The 22110-nt window shown below is 49.5% G+C and overlaps 2 protein-coding genes across 3 annotated transcripts; both read left to right on the top strand.

Annotated features, from left to right (window-relative positions):
• Nucleotides 1–6478: 6478 nt before the first annotated feature.
• Nucleotides 6479–7428, top strand: LOC120670354. The gene has a single exon (XM_039950435.1). It carries the CDS (start codon nucleotides 6633–6635, stop codon nucleotides 7008–7010), a length of 378 nt encoding a protein of 125 aa, XP_039806369.1. The 5' UTR covers nucleotides 6479–6632; the 3' UTR covers nucleotides 7011–7428.
• A 5079-nt stretch (nucleotides 7429–12507) lies between these two features.
• LOC120670688 (nuclear intron maturase 1, mitochondrial-like) lies at nucleotides 12508–16902 on the top strand. Of its 2 annotated transcripts, XM_039950842.1 has the most exons (3): nucleotides 12508–14949; nucleotides 15441–15501; nucleotides 16347–16902. In XM_039950842.1, exon 1 carries the CDS (start codon nucleotides 12575–12577, stop codon nucleotides 14699–14701), a length of 2127 nt encoding a protein of 708 aa, XP_039806776.1. In that variant the 5' UTR covers nucleotides 12508–12574; the 3' UTR covers nucleotides 14702–14949; nucleotides 15441–15501; nucleotides 16347–16902. The 2 variants fall into 2 exon arrangements, with proteins under 2 accessions (XP_039806776.1, XP_039806775.1); XM_039950841.1 differs by having other exon boundaries at nucleotides 15441–16902.
• Nucleotides 16903–22110: the final 5208 nt, after the last annotated feature.

The following is a 22110-nucleotide window of genomic DNA, read 5'->3' as shown; positions in this document are numbered from 1 at the left end:
TGATAATTTCTTCTCTCTTAAAGTGTATGAGGCAGAAACCAGGCACTGTATTGTGCGCATACTATGTATGCGAGAACATCCATGGTCTGGTAGGTCCTCCAAAGGGCTGGACAGATTGGGAGGAGGAAGTAAGTAAAAAAACTTGTTAATATTTGAACTCGTATTTTAATTAGTCAAAATTAATTATCCCCTTTTTCCATAGGTCGGGGAGATGCGCGATAAACTCATACCGGAGGAAAAGGTTATGGCAATTCAAGAACAATTCTCCGGATTTATTGTTGAGCAAGTCCTTGAACCAAAAGGCGAATTCTACTATGATGGAATATCTAATATTGACAATCACAGTAAATATGACAATATACGCGTATATATGTAATTAAGAACGAATATAACTATGTAAATATATATGTGTGTCTATGTATTAAATTTCTATTTATGAGTATGTATGTATGTATTAAATTTCCAAAAGGCGAATTCTACTATGTAATTAAGAACGAATATACCTATGCAAATATGATGGAGTATGTATGTATTATATATATAAGCACTCCAATAATATATATGTGTATATATATATTTATATAATATTGGTCCTAGACATTTTCATATGTAAAGGAATTCACATGTATAGATATGTGTATACATATATATATAAGTGAATTAATTTATATATGAAAACTATCTAGGACAAATATTATATAAGTAATTATATATATATATATGTATATATTAGTGGAGATCATACACACTGAATTCCAATACATAAGTTTAATTGAAATGCAAAAGTATAATTGAAATAGAAAAAGAATTGAGAAAAGAAAAACATGAAAAAAAAAAGAGACCTTTTGTCCCGGTTGGTAACACCAACCGGGACAAAAGGGTGCGCCAGCCACGTGGGGGCTGGCTGCACCTTTTGTCCCGGTTGGTGTTACCAACCGGGACAAAAGGTCCTCTTTTGTCCCGGTTGCCACACCCGGGACAAAAGGGCACCCCCTTTTGTCCCGGACAGGCGTTCCCGGTTGGGAAACCGGGACAACAGCGGTTTCCCAACCGGGACAAATCAATGTTTTTGTAGTAGTGGTATATGGGCGTGTGGGAGTCCCCTTTTTTGGAATTGAAGCATGTAGATAACTACATTCAAAATGACATTTGTTAGTTGACATGTAAATAATTTAATAGTAACATGCCTGAAAGAGATCGAATCACTACTTGGAATGTCTCCCCGACAGTGTAGTTTTCTTGTGTCTCATCAATTGCTTCCGGTTGTCTTGGAACATGGTACCATCTCCTCAACGTTGTTGCACGTAAATGACACAATTAGGTCCAAATGACATGCCGTCATGGCATCTTGGAAGTTTTTTCCTTTATTAATTGCTCGTCCTTGAAAAGAAGAAGGTAATATTATTCTGTTTGCAACCTGGTCAGGTCTTGTGTCGCTTCTTTTACCATGATGTTCTCTGTTCCTGTTTTCCCTATATCGCTCAATAGATGTGATAATAATTAAGTAGAAGAAGGTATGTGAAGTATTTCGTGTGTAAGTAGAAAAAAAAGATATCTAAAAGGATCTTATGCGATATCTGAATATGAATTCTAGAAAAGATCGAGCACATCCTCTGAAGTAACCATGGATTTACTCCAACGAATGAAGTAGGATCTGATTTTTATGTAGGTTGGTCGGCTCTGTATATAGATGGGATCTCTATGCATGCATGTTGCGTATATAAAGTAATCTCCAATTTGTTTTTGCTAAAAATAATCCAGTTGTTTAGTACATATAGAAGAGGGGAGGCGATTGGGGGGTTACCTGGTTGATCTGTGCAACTTCATCGCAGATTTGAAGGTTGCTGCAATGAAGATGGTGATGGGTCTAGGTAGTTCGCAGGGTGGAATTGATCATCGTTATGTCGTCGGATGGCTCGCGAATGTCCGGTAGTTCGATAGTTTGCACAGAAGATGGACGAAATCGATCTTACTGCTTTTTTTATTTATATAGGTGAGAACTTGAATGGTTTAGATGTAGATTTAAATGGGATTTTCTGTTTTTTGGTGGTTTAGAGAGGGATAGACATAGATTTATTTTATTTTGAGAGGCATAGTATCGTTGGGTACCTTATTCTTGGATTCTGTTATTTTATTTTAAAGAGCGCACGTATCATGGGATGACTATGTGGATTAAAATATATGGATGGCTGGTTGTTAATGTAAGATTTTTTTTCTAGAGATTTTGTAAAGTTAGTTGTTTTGAACCATTTAATATTACTTATAAGGTTATATAATCATTTTGGTAATATATTTTACATCGTGTGTGGAACATGTTCATGCAGGTTATTTTAGGATTTCTATTTTTTTTGTTAGTAGGTGATGTGCTCATTGGCAGGAAGAGATCTGCGGGGACATTATCAATCTTGAGGATCTACCGACTTAGTCTGGACTTGTAGGAGTAGGGTCGCGTGCTTATTTTCATATAGGTGAGTGTGCATGCGTGTATCCGTGTGTAATAATAAACTTTTCATTTTGTAATTTTTTGAGGTATGATACACGTTAAGCCGTGTGTAATAATAAAGTTTTCATTTTGTAATTTTTTGAGGTATGATACACGTTAAGATATATGCATGTACACACCTATCCTTCCAAAGATGTTCAATTGGTTGCATGGGTGGTTGCATGTGACTATTCACGTGAGATTGATAAGTAGGCTCAAAGCATATGCAATTGTCCGCGCCGAGCTTGCATGAGTGGCTGACGGCTAATTTGGAGTTATCCATCCGGTTAGGATGATAAAGAATTTTTGTATCCGCTCATGGAGGCAACTATGAGGGATTGTTTGGTTCTATGAGCTAAACTTTAGACTATGTCACACAATATTTATTAGTATTAAATGAAGTTTGATTACAAAACTAACTGCAGAACTCTAGGGCTAAACTGCGAGATAAATCTAATTAGGTATATTAATTCGTAATTAACGGATGGTTACTGTAGCCTCACTATAGCAGATCATGGATTATTAGGCTCATTGGATTCGTCTCGTAAAGTAGCACCCATCTGTTAAAAAAGTTTTGTAAACAAATTTTATTTGATACTCATAAATAGTAATTTTTTTTTATGTGACAGGGCCTAAAAAAAGCTGATGGAAACAAACAGGGTTTGAGTCTGCTTGTTTGGGTGCTAAAATTTTGGCGTTTCGAAATATGAATATGCTTATTGTTTTTTCTACTAATTTTTTTAACCTTCAACCAAATGAGTTCCAAAATTTATGAGGTTTCCCACATTTTAGAATGCTAACATGTTTGAAGTGAGCTAATCAGGTTCTAAATGCTCTTCTCTGCCAGATTATACAGAAGTGGTGATGCAAGTGGATTAATTCAAGCAACCGAACTCACCTAATTTTAGAATTACATGCCTTTAATTAATTTTCGTTAGTGTATAAGACGCTATCACGTTGAAGGCTTGTGGAGATTGAATAAATTATTTGCTCGTTGCTTTAGATATTAAACTATTTGCTTGCGACCTTGACTGGCTGAATAGACGGAAGATGTCAGGACTCTATTATAATTACGACCGCTAGATGTTTTGCCATTTTTAAGAAGATTTTTTTTTCTTATTTTGTAGGATGTCCGCCTAGAATCCTAGGTGATTTCACGTGGAGACTTTTTTAGTTTTTTTATTTTCTAGAATATCCCTGTAGGATCCTAAATGGCTTCATGTAGAGGCTTCAAAGAAGCCTCCCATTAGTAATAGTAAGATAGTAATTGCCACATTTTGCCAAGATCACCAAATTCTGCCCTGAATGTACCTGACGTATTTCCAGATTTGCAGCTTCCGTCAGTCAAAGGGGAGCCAGCAGCCATGCCGGTAGGTGTGCTGGGCTGCTGCTAGCCTCGCTGGAGATCGACACGGGACCTGGTCGCCGGGGCACTGAGATGGTGAGGTGGAAGATGAGGCGGCGCGATCAGGATGGCTCCCCTGTTCTGTCCTCTGAACAGGGCACTGATCGATTCGCTGTGAACCCGACAGCTGTGACATGAACCGAGAGCATTTCGGCTGTGTTTAGTTCCCCTGAAATTTACGGTAGAGCTGGGAAAAAATATTATAGTATATTGTAGTACTTTTCGTTTGTTTGTGATAGATATTGTCCTACCATGACCAAACTAGGCTCAAAAAATTCGTCTCGCAATGTACATTAAAACTATGCAATTAGTTTTTTTATTTATCTACATTTAGTACTCCATACATTGGTCATTTGCTACATTTAATGTTTCGATGTGATGGAGATGTGATGTTTTTGTGGGGGTTTTTGGGGAACTAAACGGGCCCTTCATCAATCTTTTGTAGGATTCCAGTTCCCTGAGGCTGCTGACATGCAAGGAATGCAGACGAGTTATAAGGTTGTTCGGTTCCAGGCTAGCACTCTGCCTCAATCCAAGTGTAGTGTGTACTGTGTAGCCTTCCAGGAATGCTGGACCGAGTGATGACGTCTGAATTAATTAGTCCCAGTAAAATCCAGTGTGTAATTCATAACGTTATTTTGGTCATAAGTTTTAAATCAATGTTCCATTTTACTTCTAGTTGGCACTTGGCAGAGCAGGGTTTGCCTGTTTTCTGTTCGGTAATAGTGTGTTTTCTGAAGTTAAAAATACATTGTTTTGATTTAAAGTTGTAACGTTGCCTCAATCAGGTGTGGACGTTGCTTCATCTTGCGTCCAAAACTGGAATTGGTGCCAGTAATTCACGTTGTGCCCATCAAGAATGGATTAAAAAGAGGTGTTCACGAAAAAGAATGGTTTTTTTTTTGAAGTAAAGAAAAAGAATGGATTAAAGAGGGCAGGCTACTTTAGGCGTCTGTTTAGCTGGCTTTGTACCGGTGGCAGCCGGCAGAAGTAATGCAAGTACATGTACTGCACCAGGTTTATAGCCACAAGGACATTCAAGAACTTGGGCAGCGTGTCCCTTAGCTGGAGATGGCGTTTGCTCTTGGAATTCCATGCCAGTAATATTCAGGCAAGCTAGAAAAAAAAACAAAAAATGCTGCAGCTGATGCTACGGCTCCAAAGGTTGCCCAAAACTTCAAGTCTTCAAGTAATGCTGCAGGTGATGACATTTGGTTTTGTCAGGGCCACGTATGAGGACATGAATGAGTGACGTGCTGTTCTGTTTCTTGAGCTGTTGGTGTGTACTGGTAGGTGTGCAGTACTGCATCTTTAAGGGCAGGCTGACACCTTTGTGTAACGGTGATAACCTCCTCCCAGCGTAGAAAATGGTTGAAATGTTGCATCATCAGCATCCAAATTTGCGGCGATTGCGTTGGTGATGCTTATCAGCAACAGACTCGGTTCTGTTTTGATGGATCAAAGCTCAATTCGAATGATCAAGTCTATATGTCCTCTGAAGTCTGAACCTTCTTATTAATGAAATGGGAGCGTTGCGAGTTCTTGAAAACACAATTTCCCAAAATAGTTGTGCACATATACTTTATTTTTCCTCAAATGTAAGTTAGTTCATGTGGCCATTTAATTTATATGGAGGTGCCTACCTCGTGATTTATCTTAGTACAAAGAATAAAATACCTTCCCACATGCAGAGTTGACTATTGCATCTGTAAATTTCTACTCCTGTTTTAAAAAATGTGATGTAATATTTTGTTGTAAATGTTATGTTTAAAAACGGAGGGACTATCGCTGAAACAGTTGGTTTATCGCCGGTTATGAAAATGTTTTTCCAATAAACTTAAATTTTTGTGGTGAAGTAAATGTTCAAACTTGGTTACTTCGATCTTACACAATACAAAATATACTGGTATATACATAGTATGACTAGTATATTTGAACCTGACAATAACCCATAATGTATTTCCATGTCACCAGTACAGTACTACCATAATACCATTGATGCGAACTTGTAGCCTACCACCATGCTGGTGTTCTCCGAATCCGTGCGCACCAGGATCGATTTCATTTTTCTAACAAATTCTCCCCAATATTTAACCCTCTTCTTCTCATTGTCGATCCAATCGAGCCGGGATCTTAGCCCTCCTCTGCCCCCTGGCGCCAAGAACAATGCCTGTCAAAAACCATCCCTTTCACAGTTTCACCTCCAAACACAACCGTTTAGTTCCCAAAAATTTTCACCCAAAAATTTTCACCTCCCCTTTAAACACATGTATGAAGCAATAAATGTAATTAAATAACAAAACTAATTACACAGTTTGGATGTACACGACGAGACGAATCTTTTGAGCCTAATTAGGGCATCATTAGACATAAGTGCTACAGTAACCCACATGTGCTAATTATGCGGTCAAAGGCCTCAAAAAATTCGTCTTGCGGTTTCCAAGTGAGTTCTGAAATTAGTTTTTTAATTAGTGTTCGAAAAGCCCTCCTGACATCTGGTCAAACACTGATGTGACACCCAAAATTTTTTGTTTTTGGAACTAAACACCTCAAATGCAAAGTCTCCCTCCTCCCCCGGTTGCTGCAAAGGCGGCCTCGGGCTCGAAGACGACGACGACGACGCCGGTTTGCATACAGAATCGCCGGTCGCCGCGCTCTGGCCTCCACGCCATCGCCACCGGCGCCGCGCGCCCGAGCCTCGACGTCCATGTGCGCGCGTTCCCCTGCGTCTCCCCGACCTAGTTGATGGCACTTTCCTCCCCCGAGCGGCGCCTCGGGCTGCCCCTCCTCCTGCTGGCTCTGCTGCTCGCCGGGGTCTCCTCGCCCTGCGCCCGCGCGGCTTCGGAGCGGCGCCGCGCACTGGTGGTGGCGCTGCCACCAGCCGTTGCCCCCGGACGCGCATGGCAGGAGTTCCGCGTGGCGCCACCTACGGCGCGGCCGATCGGGGACTGGCGGCGGAGGGTGCGCCGAGGCCGCGGCGGGGGCACCGGCGCGTGGGCGTTCTCAGCGATGCTGCCCCGGGGGTTCGTGCCGCCTTCGGGCTCCTCGGCGTGCCACAACGACATGCCGGCCACGGCCGCCGACGCCGAGTTCTTCGCCTGCGGCGGCGCCGGGACCCCGTGACGATGATCCACGGACACTGCCGCGTCCATGCCTGGCTGCCTGCCTGCCTGTTTCGACCAACTAGGATCCAAAGTCCAAGAACGGTCCATGGAAACTGCAGGACTGTCTCCTCTGTGTTCGTTCAAGAGTGGTTCTTGCAGCAATTGTAAATTTGGTGAGGCTTAAACCTGCTCTGCTCTGCTCTTCTCCAGAGTTCATGAACTACTCCAGTCCAGGCTCTGTACCTGATCATCGGATCCAAAGCGAGCTCGAGTAACTGCTCCTAGTGAGTTGCCGTCGTTTCCATTTCTCCCCTCTCCTCCCGGCCATGTGTTTTTTTTTTGTGATTACACAGTAAACACTTGCATTTGACTAGCCGCAAAGGCGAAATGTTTGTTCAATTGCACTTGCACGCAGAGTGTTTGGACATTTGTTCCCTCTTTAGCTACCCTGCTTCCCCTGTTCAGTTCGGTCTGTTTTCTTTTTTTCCTCTCCTAATTTTCATGACACGGTGCTAAAGAAATCGCTGTCAAAATCTCCTGCAATTTTATGGCATCATTAACGAACTAGGCCTAGTTAGAGTGCATGTTAAGCTCGGCGCCTCGCAAGAGCTTGGTGTTTCTTGGAGGCAGGAGCAGCGGGCGATTGACACTTCTGGTGGTGTTCAGGCGTGCGGATTAAGAAGAAAAAGAGTGGGCTTGGCATGATCTAGGAAGATTTTCAGGAGAGTGGTGATTGGCGATTTCCCATGAACGTGATCAAGTGAATTCTAGTATTATATCGCCGAACGTCCCGTGGCGTCTACTCCATGCACCCTCGCAGCGTCGCGGCTCGTGGTGTTTGTTACCGTCCATTTGATCATGAAAGTCTCGATTCTTTATTTCCCAAGCTAAGCTTGGCTAGCTAGCTCTTGGCTAAGCGGCCGAAAGTGGAAAAGGGGGTTAGTTTGGTGGGAATGGATCATGATCCGGACGTAATTAGTTGCGCTCATTGACTGGATTCGTTTAACTACTGTCCTCTCATGATAATAAAAACGGTAATGCTAGTGTTCCTACGTCCGATGCGTCGGGCGCTCTCCCACATGAGCCCGCATCTCTCCCCCACCTTTTACCGTCCAGACGCATCTCTCTCATCCATTTGCTATTGCTGCCGCTCTTAGGGCAGCTCTAATGTTGCGTATTTGAGGGTGCTAGCAGGAGAGAGAAAAGAAGAGGAGAGGTGCCATACACTGGAGTAGGTGGTGCTAAGGAGAAAACACTAGCACTTGAAGCTCCAGTTTTCACCGGTGCTAAGAATAAAAAACTGTTTTCTTTTGCTTTGTCTGCCAGCACAAGCTCCCAGCTTCTCACTGTTGGGTCTGTGGAGAGAGAAAAAAATTCAATTTATTATTTGGTTTGATAGTGCTACACGATTGCTAAACATTGGAGCAACTTTTGCCAACCTAACTTTCTTAGGTGGGCTCCATCTTAGCTTAGCACAAGTGCTAAAACACTGGAGATGACCTATCCGCTCGCTCTCCGTCCTCAACCATCTGGGTGCCGCCTGCCTGCGTTGAACCTCCTTGTTTGGCTGCGCCCTTCCGTCCACACTCTCAAGCGATCCTCGCTCTCTCACACGGTAGCGTAACCTGAGAGGGGAAGGTCTCTCTGATGGCACAGCTCGCTCGAGGTCGTTAGTGGCGCCACTCCTTTCGCATGCGCATGGGGGCGAGGCATGCAGGGCCGGCAGCTGGAGCTCCGGAGCGGCGGTAGGAGCTCCGTGGGGTGTCACGCAAGGCTGACGGTAAGAGATCTGGGGTAGCGGCATGCTACGGCCCTCCAGCTATGGCGGCGCTCCTCCGGCGGCGGCATGCGATAGCCCTCCAGCTAGGAGGGTCGGGTGGCCACGGAGGAGGAGCTCCAGACGTTGTCCATGGCGGGGGAAGACGGGTCCATTGCTTAGGAGGAGCTCCGGATGGCAGCAATGGCGGATGTTCCCACGGAGGATGCCCGATTCGACAAGGAAGAACTCGATTCGGCTAGTGCTCCCCGCCCATGTTGCAGTTGTGATTTCGTGATGTTGCAGTTGTGATTTTGTAATGTTTCAACAACGATTTCAGTGTGTTTTTGTGATGATTCACCTATGATTTTTGTGATGTTGCAATTGCATTTTTTTTGCATCGACCATGATTTTAGATGTTGCAAGAGTCGAATTTCTATGTTGCAGATGTTACTTTTTTATGTTTCACTTATACACACTCAAACTCGGCTGCTATCTGCATCAGAATGTTGCATGAAACATAGCATACCTGTATTCGCGCCACGTGTAAGACCGAGGATACCAAGTTGTAGATGATGATTAAATAGAGCATGTCATAGAAGTAGCCATTTTTCTCTCTCTATTTGACTTTCAATTTGACTCTCTAAACATATTCTTCTACATACTAAGTTGCTTACTCTAACAGACTCTCCATTTTTCACTCTCCGAGTCCCAACAGCTCCTTCAACTCTACCCCACCACACACACTGACACAGGGGTCCTATACGTCATCCTCTTCCTTTCCCCTTCTTTATACTCCCCGCTGGTCTCACACTCTCTTCTCTGCTCCATTCCGCCCTGGCCTCTCACACTTTCCCTCTCCCTCTCCTCTCTGCCCCTTCACCGATGATGGTGGCTAGCCCTCCCTCCCTTTCTCCTTACCATTCCAGCCTCCCCTCTTCTGCACTCCCCCCTCCACTCGCCCCTCACCTCATGCTTATGGCGAGGAGCAGCGGTGGGGCGAGGCGAGGCATGAGGAGCTCCATGTATGCCTCCCTTCCCCCTCTCCTCCCCAGCCAGTCGCTCCCTCCCCGGCCGGACCCTCCCTCTCCTTTGCACCCGCGCTCGGCGCCGTCTCTACTCTCCGCCTGCCATTCCCGCACTCGGCGCCGCCTCTCCTCTCCACCGACTAGAGAGGGTGGGAGTACGCGCCGGTGGAGGAAGTGCCGCGGGAAAGAGGAGCACACGTTGGAGGCGAGAGATGGCGAGTAGGAGCCGCTCAGCAAAGATGCCTAGCGGAGGGGAGGGGATGCCGAACCAGATAGTGAAGAGAGGAAGATGGAGAGGTTGTTGGATCATTTTTTTACCGATGTTTTTCCAATTTAACCGATACTAGAGGATTTAGCTAGGCTCTTGGAGATGCTCTTAATTTCAACAATTCGCAAAAAATGGACATTACAATGGCAGATGAGGATTTGATGCTGTACCAAGAAAACTGAAACACTCATTCCTGTAGTCCAAGTTCTTCAATCATCCATGGAACTTTCCACGCAGCAACTGATCATTTCTAAGAGAATTTGTGTTGCATAAGCATCATTCAACCTGATACGTTGCAATGATAAAATCAAACAAAATTGTACTGCACTCCCCAATAGCCCCGGGTTTGTTCTCAGGTTGGCTTGGGTACGTATGCCTACACGTTCAGTGGTACTGCATGTTTCCTGTTCACGGGAGGTCTTTGTGCCTCCCAATCTCTTCTTGGTGTATGTTGGACATGCACAGTGTGCACGCATGTGGTGTGAGTGTGGGGTGCATGGCTATCCTCTCAAAAAAAAATCAAACAACTTTAGAAATCTGTCACCTAATTAGAAACATGCAAACAATTTAACTCATTGTTGGGTCAAATGTTACAATATTTGACTTCTCCAAAATGATAAAGCTTACATTGATGGATATGGATAGATAAGTAATAGAGAGTTGACTCTAGAGGTTTCTAAATTGCTTACATCAATAAAGATGTTTACATCTTCAAAAATATTTTTTATGTAGTTTGGAATGAAAAAACAAAAGGGCGGATGCAGCTAAAAGATAACAATGGAATTAGCAAGTCATGTAGTCAAATGCTTATATTTGACAAAAAAACATCCCAGTCTTTCTTCCTAGAAGAAATTTAGTTATGGCTTGGTTTGGTCTGATAGTCTTCGGTCTTCACTGAGCTGTTAAAAGATCGTTAAAAGAAGGTGGAAAAAACAATACTGCCCTATAGGAAATAGATGAAATATTTATATGCTATCCCTTCTATAACGTTGTAGTGGACAACAAGACTTTGTATATATATACAGAACCGACAACTATTTTTCTTAAACAGGAAACGACACACAATAATATTCATATCCACTTTTTCCCCACACATATGCACAAAACGAGTAACCAGTTAAGATAAACATTGATATATATATATATACAAGCATCATTGTTGTCCTTAAAAGCAGTCATACAAGTTGCCATTGATCTCCATAGAATCATATTCCAATCAGACATATTGCTGTTCATAAAAACAACCATACATGCAAAGTGCTAGCAGCAACTAGTAGCTCACAATATCTTAGCAAAAGAATATATTAGCACCAACTAGTAGCTCATTACATCTTAGCAAAAGAATAGTAAATCTGGTTCACAAAGATCAAGGAAAATAGGACCCACAAAATGAATTGCATGAACTAACAGTTTAGATCCGGAAGTGGAAGCTTTCTTTTGCTTCTAGTATGTGAGGTAGGGCAGTCCTTCTAGGGGTCTGGCTTCCGGTACCTATTGTCGGATTATCATGTTAGAGTCCATCCTAATGAATGGCCCATCAAAACAACGACTTTCTAGTTGCAGTTAGCTCATAACCCTAGTTCATATAGAGCAGTAAAGAAGAAGGGTAGCCAAGATTGGTCGCCGCTCTGTGCTGTAGTCCCCATCTCGACACGGCACTTGGCCGGTGCCCGCTCGCTCCTGGCTGGCGCACCTAGTCTACGTGCCCTCGGCCGTGAGACCCTGGCCGCGAGCACCTGGCCAGCGCCCTCGCGCCCCTCCATGCGCTGTTGCTGCAGATCGCCTCGTGTGGCGGCGCAGGGATTGGGTGCAATGAGAGGATAAGGGTTTGTGTGGTGTGGCTGATGTTTGTAGATGGAGAGGGGTAGAAACGGAATAGAAAACATCTGATAGATCTAACCTAACGGTGTTAGTAGATCTTTGACTGCCAAGATAACGATGATGACACTCAAGGGATGGAAATTAAAAATGATGGCATTGAAAGGGATGAACAAAATTTCTATGGTATTTGAAGGCATGAGCTAAATTTCCAGTGGCTTAAGGGAATTTACCCAAAAAAGAGAGAGAAAATAAAGAAAATAGATATTGGCAAATTGCAGCTAGCAGATATCAGAGAATTTCCAACATATTACTCATACCTCACACCTAAAATGTATTATCTTCCATTAGCTAGTTTTTTTTGTAATGATTGCTGCAGCGGATTAGATTAGTGATTGGATTTAATCCGCTGTAGCAATCCTTACAAAAAAAAACTAGCTAATGGAAGATAATACATTTTCCGCTGCAACAATATAAATTTTTGAATTATCATTATATTTACTTTTTTATACACCTAAAAAATTGATAATTTGTATAAATTTTTGAATAAAATAAGTGTTCAAATTCAAAGTAAATATAATGAGCGAGTAGAACGCACGGAGTATGATTAAATGAAGAGCAACCATAACTTAGGGCCCGTGACACTGTGAGAGCGCTCCATCCACACCCACCACCTGCTCGACCAAAAACCCCGCAACGCTGCCTCCCGCGCCATGCCGCCGCGCGCGGCGGCGCTCCGCCGCCTCCTCCCCACTCACCTCCACCAACCCGCCACTCGCCCCGCCCCGCGTCGGCCGCTTCTTCCGCCGCAACCGGCCGACGAGGGTCCGCTCCCCGACCCCTACGCCCTCCTCGTCCACGACCCCATCGACCTCCTCTCCTCCCTGTGGCGCCGCGCGTTCGCGCACCCGCTAGCGTCCCCGTTCCCCAACCTCTCCGGCTACGCCTCCCGCCTCGACCTCTGGCTCCTCTCCTACCAGCGCGCATGCGCCCACGCCACGGGCACCTTCCCGCCGCGCCACGCTGTCCCGCTCCCCACCCTCCACTGCCTCCTCCGCCTCCGCGCCGCCGCGCTCCGCCGCCACCCCGCCTTCCCCTGGGGCGCCTCCACGCACCTCCTCCTCCGCTCCCCCGCCGACCCGCCTTCCACCGTCCCGATCTCCCGCCGCAAGCTTGAGGCCCGATTCGCGGACGCACCGCCGCCGTTCCAGGACCGCGTCGTCCAGGAGCTCCTCCTCCTCCTCCTCCTCGAGCCCGTCTTCGAGCCGCGCTTCTCCCCAAAGTCTCACGCGTTCCGTCCCGGACGCGGGCCCCACTCCGCCATCCGCTCCGTCCGCTCCCGCTTCGCTGCTTACCTCTGGTTCGTCTCGGCCGACCTCACCGCGGTGGTCGACGGCCTCTCGCCGGAAACCATCCTTTCATGCGTCCAGAAGGCTGTCTCCGACCGCAAGGTGCTCTCGTTGCTCAAGTCTGCCCTCAATACCCCCGTCCGACCAGGATCTGTGCCACCACTGGAGAAGGACCTCGACGGGCTGGCCAAGAAGAGGCTGAAAAGGAAGGTTCTCAGGAAGAGCAGGAAGAAGAAGGTGCTTAACGAGAATGAGCCGAAGCCTGACCCTTATTGGTTGAGGCTGTTCTTTGGGTTTGCTCCTGAACAGGCGTGCCATGTGCCCAATTACGGGCATTGTGGGATCATTAGCCCTTTGCTTGCTAATGTGTGCCTTAACGAGCTGGATTGGTGGATGGAGGAGAAGATTAATGAGTACTTTTGCCCATCCAAGCATGATTCGATTTGGAAGGAGGCGGGTGATGAGGGGTGCCACAATCCCGCTTGGCCTGAGTTTGTTCCATCAGCTGGGAAGGAGAAGACAAGGAAGATGGATTTCCTTCGGTTTGGTTCTCATGTCTTGATTGGGATCAGGGGGCCGAGGGAGGATGCAGTTGAGATAAGGAGACAACTGATGGAATTTTGCGAGAGAACATTTGGTTTAAGGTCAGAGAATTCGATGGTGGAAATCGAGCACATCACAAGGGGGATTGAATTCTTGGATCATGTGATCACACGCAGGGTCATCTACCCGACTTTGCGATATACTGCCAGTGGAGGGAACATTGTCAGCGAGAAGGGTGTCGGAACATTGTTGTCTGTAACAGCGAGCCTACAGAGGTGCATAAGGCATTTCAGGAAGCTTGAGCTTGTAAAGGGCGACAGGGATCCCGAGCCATTGCCATGTTCACCAATGCTCTATTCTGGGCAGGCACACACTAATTCCCAGATGAACAAGTTTCTCGAGACCATGGCTGATTGGTACAGGTATGCAGATAACCGAAAGAAGATTGTAGGGTTTTGTGCTTATGTCATAAGGAGCTCACTGGCAAAGCTCTACGCAGCAAGGTATAGACTGAAGTCCCGAGCTAAGGTCTACAAGATCGCTTCACGGGATCTTAGCCGCCCTTTGAGAGAAAGCACAAGGAATGATGCTCCAGAATACTCTGATCTTTTGAGGATGGGATTAGTTGATGTTATTGAGGGTGTACAATTTGCACGAATGTCATCAATTCCATCGTGTGACTACACACCTTTCCCTAGAAACTGGGTACCGCACCATGAACTTCTATTGCAAGAGTATATTAAGCTGCAGGATCCAAAGTTCTTTTTTGAACTTCACAAGACTATCAAACGTCAGGAAATAAATTCACCACAGGATGATGTATCAAAGATGGTGTGGTATTATAAAGTACATGGTGTTTATGATGACAATAGATCTTTGATGAAAGCCAAGGAATTGAGAAATGGGGAAGTTGTCAATGGGGACAAGCAACTTCTATTACATACATAGTCCTGACTCTTATGTTCCTGATTGTTTATGAAATATTGATAGAGATCCAATTGAGCATCTGGCAGATCTCCTTCAGTTGTGAATTGGTTTTTTGTTGTATGACAGTATGAGTGACCCTATTCTCATTATTTGTAAAGAAGAATAATGGGTATCTATGAACAACATATCAGCTAAAGAAATGCACCATATTCATCTAGCATGCAGGACTGCAGGAGTATACGTTTGAATGTTTACAGAAGCAATTCAAGGTAAAGTCATCTGCTCTCATGTCATGCCAATTTTACAGTTCATTTTCATATATTCTGCTTCTAACAGTGGAGCACTTCTGAAGCTTCTAGATGCCACTTATTGAGCCGTACAATAGCATTATTTTTCCCAATCTGGTAACACTATCAGTGTGCCTTTTTATTTTTGTTGTGTTGGTTGTTAGGGAGGGGGGGGGGGGGGGGGGGAGTCTACAACATGGAGGTGTATGGAGTGGAATATATATTTCCTATACGGGATGCTCTTTGTAATTTCTTTGGGATAAGTTCTCTATGTAATTATGCGGAAAATGAGAAAGATTAGCCCAGGTCCATGGAATTCTCTGAGTTTTTAGAGCAAACTATATGAAGATTCCTGTGTTTTTTTTTTAACTTTACATAGAAGTAGCAACAACCTTGTAAGTTAGATATTGTTGTATACTCACATAGCTTCTATTGGTGAAGTTTGCATCTATACTCTTTATTTTTCCGGACAGATAGGATGTGCTTTACTCTAAACAAAATAATCGCCATTTGTCAAGGATCCACAGACCGCAGGTACTCATCTTGCAGATCCCCTATTTGCTGAAATGTCGTAGCATGCAAACTATTTCAGTAATTTTGAAAAGAAAAGAATCATTTTGAGTGGTTTTGACAATAGGTCAATCTGGTAACTTATGGACACGCCAGAAGAATTGATGACTCGGTGTTGGCTAGAGATAGCTGCATCAGATGTCTAGACCATTCCATCTAGAATTGTAATATTCTTCTCTCGGTGTTTAACTTCAGCTTGGCCTTTTCTCGGCAATAGATAGTTTTGATGCAAAGATCTATAGCCATTCAAACACCTGGTTGCCAGGACCTGAAGGCATAAGCACTTTACGGGATGGCTGATATGGATCAATGGATGTATGGCTTAACAAAAGCTGAGCCTAAGGGGAGAGAATTTTAAGCTTAATAAAAATGTAGTAAATCATTATATGAGATATCCATTGTTGTCATTTTTTTTTGCCACCCGTAGCAACGCACAGGCATTCAACTAGCACTCCAAATTCTTAAAAGTTTGTGGTACTGAGATAGTAAAATTTCAGTTTTCCACATTCATTGATCAATTCAACTGTATTAGATATAGGGGCAAACCACACCGCACTGGACAGGTTTTGTGTTTCTTGATACTTTTGGAGAAAATAGAGATTGCATTTGCCTTCCTAGTTTTTTCTGCTCAAATAATCATTACCTTTTACTAAGTCCGTTCAAACTCAGTTTCTTTAGTAGTTATGCTTTCTTTGGAATCCTAAATCTCTTTTGACTTTTTGAGGACCATTCACTGATAAAAAGCTAAGTTATAACCAATCCAGTTTTTAGCAAAGCAAAGCTTAACCTGATTTTTGCGATCCTGCCAGGATTCTCGGACTAAGGACTGTGAAATAAAATGTGGAATGTTCTCATTGGGATCATCGTTGATTGACATTTCCATCATTTTCCAGCATGACTAGCCAGGTTTTTCTGAAAGTTTCAGACTTTTGGTTTATGACTTTTACTTCTCTGTATTGATTCAATTTCTCCTTTGTTGGCCAGAATCATCGTAAGGCATGTCTAGTTAGTTCAGATTTAAATATCAGTACACAAGAAACCTAGGAATTGATCTAGTTGTGCATTCTGCATACAGTAATCCTTTTTGTGATCAACTAATACTCTTCTTGATTCCTGATCTTTCTATACTTAATTGATGGTGCACTTGATGGATAAGTCTTTGTGCTGGATGGATAAGGCATAGGGTCCTTGCAAGGACCAGAGCATCTATTCCTTTAGCATATTTCAGTTTGCTAGGACAGTCAGTTTGCTAGGACAACATCTTTTGGCTGCCTGCCCTGGCTGCCTATAAGTATGTATCCCCAGCCCCTTGGGTTGGTATGGCTTTGAGTTTGTGAATATGAGAAAACCAGAAAATTGCCCCAAGTTCATTATCATCCTCTCAGCTCAATGAGAGTTAGAATTGAGCTCCAAACATCTGGTATCAGGGCCGTACTTTTCTGTAGGTTGGATATCTCTTGCTCCTCCCCTTTCCAAGCCGTTGTAGTAGCCCAGCCACCACCACCAGCAGCTAGCGCAGCAGCAGCAGCTGCACCAGCCACTGCAGCAGCAGCAGCTGCACCAGCCGCTGCAACAGCAGCAACAGCTCCGGCTGCCTCTTCTCCCCCGTTCCCTTCCCCCTCTCCACACAACAACCCCTTGGAGACGCGTCATGTCCGACGCACCGTCTCAGCGCTCGGTCGCCTCGAGCGCACGGCGCCAGCGAGACGCCGAGCTCGCCGCGGCAGAGGAGCGCAGGCGAGCGACGTCTCAGCCGCTGCATGCACACCAAGCCCCGGTGCCTGAGGCGGCCAGGCTGGCTGCAGCGGACTGGCACGGCCAGGGCGGAGGTTGAAGCAGATGAGGTCGGAGGATGCAAGCGCGTGCGCGAATGTCGAGGTTGAGACCTGCGCGGCATCCTCAGCGGCTCCATCGCCGGCGACGCCACCTCCGAAGATGACCTTGAGTATTTGGAGAGGGAGAGAGCGCGGGAGCGGACCGCGCGTTGCATCAGCCCACCCGGCGCGGCGGCGGCCTGGACGCGGCGCGCCGGCGGCGGTCGCAGGGGCCCCGCGCCCGGGGCGCGGCCTGGTACGGCGGCGCCGCCCGGCGGCGTCCAGGGGCCCGCGCGCCGCGTCGGCCGGACCGGCGGCGCGACCGGCGCGGTCCAGGGGCCCGCTCGCGCCCGGCGCGCCTGGACGGCGGCACGCCTGGCGGTGGCGCCCGGCGACGGTCTCAGTGGTCCGCGCACCCGGCGGCGGAGGCCGCGCCGCCTGGGCGGCGGACACCAGGGCGAGGCTGCGCCCCTGCGGCGGCGCGCAGGGCGGTGGCGGCGCCAGGGGTTGGGGTGCGCGCGGGCGGCGCCCCCGGCTACCACGGCCTCCAGGCGGTGGTCAGGGACGTCGGTCCCGGCGGTGGGTGGCCCACCCTCACCAAGACCAACTACGTCGAGTGGGCCGCAGTCATGGAGGTGAAGCTCCAGGTGCGGCACATGTGGGAGGCAGTCCGGTACGGCGACGTCGGCTACGATGAGGATCGACGGGCGCTGGATGGTCTCATCGCAGCAGCCCCGCCCGAGATGCAGTTCACGCTTTCCAAGAAGCGAACTGCCAAGGAGGCCTGGGACTCCATCGCTGCGGCACGTATCGGCAGCGACCGCGCCCGCAAGACCACTCTCCAGGCACTTCGCAAGGAGTGGGAGAACCTGGCCTTCAAGCCAGGTGAGGATGTTGATGACTTCGCCCTCCGTCTCAACACTCTGCTGCAAAAGGTGGTGCAGTTCGGCAACGACACCTACGACGAGGAGAGAGCCGTCGAGCTCTTCCGCTGCGTCCCCGAGAGGTACAGGCAGACCGCTCGCTCGATCGAGTCTCTGCTGGACCTCTCCACCATGATGATCGAGGAGGCGATAGGTCGCCTCAAGGTCGTCGACAGCGACGAGCCACAGCCTCCCTCGGGAGGCATCTCCATCGGTGGGAAGCTCCACCTCACTCAGGAGCAGTGGGAGGCTAGGCGCGGTGACAGGAGGAGGGGGGAGCCCTCTTCCTCGACTGGTGGCCGCAAGCGCGGCAAGCCGCGAAAGGGGCGCGGAGGTGCCCAAGCCGGGGCACGAGGGTGGCGCCCGCGGAGATGCTCATTTCGGCGCCGCCGATAGGCCCAAGTCGGCACGAGACGACGCCTGCCACAACTGTGGCAGGCCCGGCCATTGGGCCAGGGACTGCCCGCAGCGGAGGCGTGGGGGCCAAGCCCACGTCGCGGAGGCCCAGCCGGATGACGAGCCGGCTCTGTTCCTACTCCACGGAGACATGGAGCCGCATCCGGCGGCACCGCCTGCCACCGCTCTACTCCACCTCGACGAGCCGCGTGCCCGAGTCCTCGGCAACGGCTCCGACGACGACAGGGTCGACGGCTGGTACCTCGACTCCGGCGCCACGCATCACATGACCGGGCGGCGGGAGTTCTTCTCCGACCTGGACGTCGACGTAGGTGGCTCCGTCAGGTTCGGGGACTCCTCCGCCGTGGAGATCAAGGGCGTGGGCTCCGTGATCTTCACCGCCAAGTCCGGAGAGCACCGGATGCTCACCGGAGTCTACTACATCCCGGCGCTGCGGAACTCCATCATCAGCCTTGGGCAGCTCGATGAGAGTGGCTCCCGCGTGGTGATCGACAGCGGGGTCCTCCGCATCTGGGACCACCGTCGCCAGCTTCTCGCCAGGGTGGTTCGAGGGAAGAACCGCCTCTACATCCTCCACGTCGGGGTGGCCCAGCCTCTTTGTCTTGCAGCTCGCAGGGACGACGAGGCGTGGCAGTGGCACGAGCGCTTTGGGCACCTTCACTTTGAGGCCCTAAAGCGGCTCAGCGCCAAGGAGATGGTGCGAGGCCTCCCGAGCCTCGACCACGTGGAGCAGCTCTGCGACGTCTGCGTACTGACGAAGCAGAGGCGACACTCCTTCCCCCAGCAGGCGAGCTTCCGAGCCAGGGAGCGGCTCGAGCTCGTATACGGGGACTTGTGTGGCCCGGTGACACCGGTCACACCAGGAGGACGACGCTACTTCCTGCTGCTCGTCGACGACCTCTCCCGCTTCATGTGGGTGATGATCCTCAACAGCAAGGGAGAGGCTGCGGACGCCATCAGGCATACTCAGGCTGCTGCGGAGGCGGAGAGCGGCCGCAAGTTGCGCGTGCTGCGCACCGACAACGGCGGCGAGTTCACGGCGGCCGAGTTCACGGCATACTGTGCGGATGAGGGCATCCAGCGCCACTACTCCGCGCCGTACAGCCCGCAGCAGAACGGCGTCGTCGAGCGGCGCAACCAGACGGTTGTGGGGATGACCCGGGCCCTCCTTAAGCAGAGGGGGATGCCGGCTGTCTTCTGGGGAGAGGCGGTGGTGATGGCCGTCTACATCCTCAACCGCTCGCCCACAAAGGCACTCGACGACATGACGCCGTATGAGACTTGGCATGGGCGTAAGCCGGCGGTCTCCCACCTGCGGGTCTTCGGCTGCCTCGCGTTCGCCAAGGAGCTTGGCCACATCGGCAAGCTCGACGACAGGAGCACTCCGGGAGTGTTCATCGGCTACGCGGTGGGTTCGAAGGCCTACCGCATTCTCGACCCGGAGACACAGCGTGTGCGCACGGCGCGCGACGTTGTGTTCGACGAAGGGCGAGGATGGGCGTGGGACAAGGCGGTGGACGACGGCTTGGCTCCGACGTACGACGACTTCACCGTCGAGTACGTCCACTTCGAGGGAGCGGGGGGAGTAGGCAGCTCTTCTTCGCCGAGCGTGCCTACCCCGGTCCCCGAGCCTCCACCGACTCCGGCGCCCGCCACACCGGCGGCACCATGCTCTTCAGCTACGACTCCGGCTGCGCCGAGTTCCTCGGCTGCACCACCACAGCCGGCGACGCCGCGCACTCCAGCACCGACAGCCACTCCTCCGGGCACGCCTACTACAGCACCTGCTCATGCTGAGCACAGCCCGGTGGAGTTCGCTACTCCGCTCTCTCACGACGAGGAGCGCATCGATGCGTACCACGACGGTGAGCCACTGCGGTACCGTACGATGGAGGACCTTCTCGGCGATCAGCCGGTGCCGGGACTGGTGCCTCACGACCTGGAGGCGCAGTTGCACCTCGCGTGCGACGACGGTGAGCCTCGGTCTTTCGCAGAGGCCAAGGGACACGCGGCATGGCGTGCCGCGATGCAGTCGGAGATGGACGCGGTTGAGAAGAACCGCACTTGGGAGCTTGCTGATCTCCCTCGTGGTCACCGCGCGATCACCCTTAAGTGGGTGTTCAAGCTGAAGAGGGATGAGGCCGGCACCGTCGTCAAGCACAAGGCTCGCTTGGTGGCACGAGGTTTCGTGCAGCAGGAGGGAGTCGACTTCGACGATGCCTTCGCTCCCGTGGCACGGATGGAGTCCGTGCGACTTCTCCTTGCGCTGGCTGCCCAGGAGGGCTGGCGCGTCCATCACATGGACGTCAAGTCGGCGTTTCTCAACGGCGACTTGAAGGAGGAGGTCTACGTGCACCAGCCGCCGGGGTTTGCGATCCCCGGCAAGGACGGTAAGGTGCTACGTCTGCGCAAGGCCCTCTATGGCTTGCGGCAGGCCCCGAGGGCGTGGAACGCCAAGCTGGACTCCACGCTCAAGGGGATGGGCTTCGAGCAAAGCCCGCACGAGGCGGCCATCTACCGGCGGGGCAATGGAGGCAATGCCCTGCTGGTGGGTGTCTACGTCGACGACTTGGTGATCACCGGCACCAAGGATGAGGAGGTGGTGGCGTTCAAGGAGGAGATGAAGGCCACCTTTCAGATGAGCGACCTGGGGCCTCTCTCCTTCTACCTGGGGATCGAGGTGCACCAGGACGACTCCGGGATCACACTTCGACAGATCGCCTACGCCAAGCACGTCGTCGAGCTCGCCGGGCTCACCGACTGCCACCCAGCTCTCACTCTGATGGAGGAGAGGCTGAAGCTGAGCCGTGACAGCACGACAAAGGAGGTGGACGCTACTCAGTACCGGCGCCTTGTGGGGAGCCTCCGCTACCTCGCCCACACGCGGCCGGACTTGGCGTTCTCCGTCGGCTACGTTAGTCGGTTCATGCAGCGACCGACGACGGAGCACCAGCAGGCCGTGAAGAGGATCATCCGCTATGTTGCGGGGACTCTCGACCACGGTCTCCACTACCCGAGGTGCCCTGGAGCGGCACACTTCGTCGGGTACAGCGACAGCGACCACGCCGGCGACATCGACACCAGCAAGAGCACGAGCGGGATCCTCTTCTTCCTCGGCGAGTGCCTTGTTAGCTGGCAGTCGGTCAAGCAGCAGGTGGTGGCCTTGTCCAGTTGCGAGGCCGAGTACATAGCGGCCTCCACCGCGTCGACTCAGGCGCTCTGGCTCACTCGACTGCTTGGTGATCTACTCGGCAGAGACATTGGAGCGGTGGAGCTCAGGGTGGACAGCAAGTCCGCCCTGGCCTTGGCGAAGAACCCCGTTTTCCATGAACGGAGCAAGCACATCCGGGTGAGGTACCACTTCATCCGAGGCTGCTTGGAGGACGGGAGCATCAAGGCAAGCTACATCAACACCAAGG

This window comes from Panicum virgatum, chromosome 4N (assembly GCF_016808335.1).
Source record: "Panicum virgatum strain AP13 chromosome 4N, P.virgatum_v5, whole genome shotgun sequence".
In the NCBI taxonomy this organism is placed as follows: domain Eukaryota; kingdom Viridiplantae; phylum Streptophyta; class Magnoliopsida; order Poales; family Poaceae; genus Panicum; species Panicum virgatum.
This window is presented reverse-complemented; position numbering and strand designations above follow the sequence as displayed.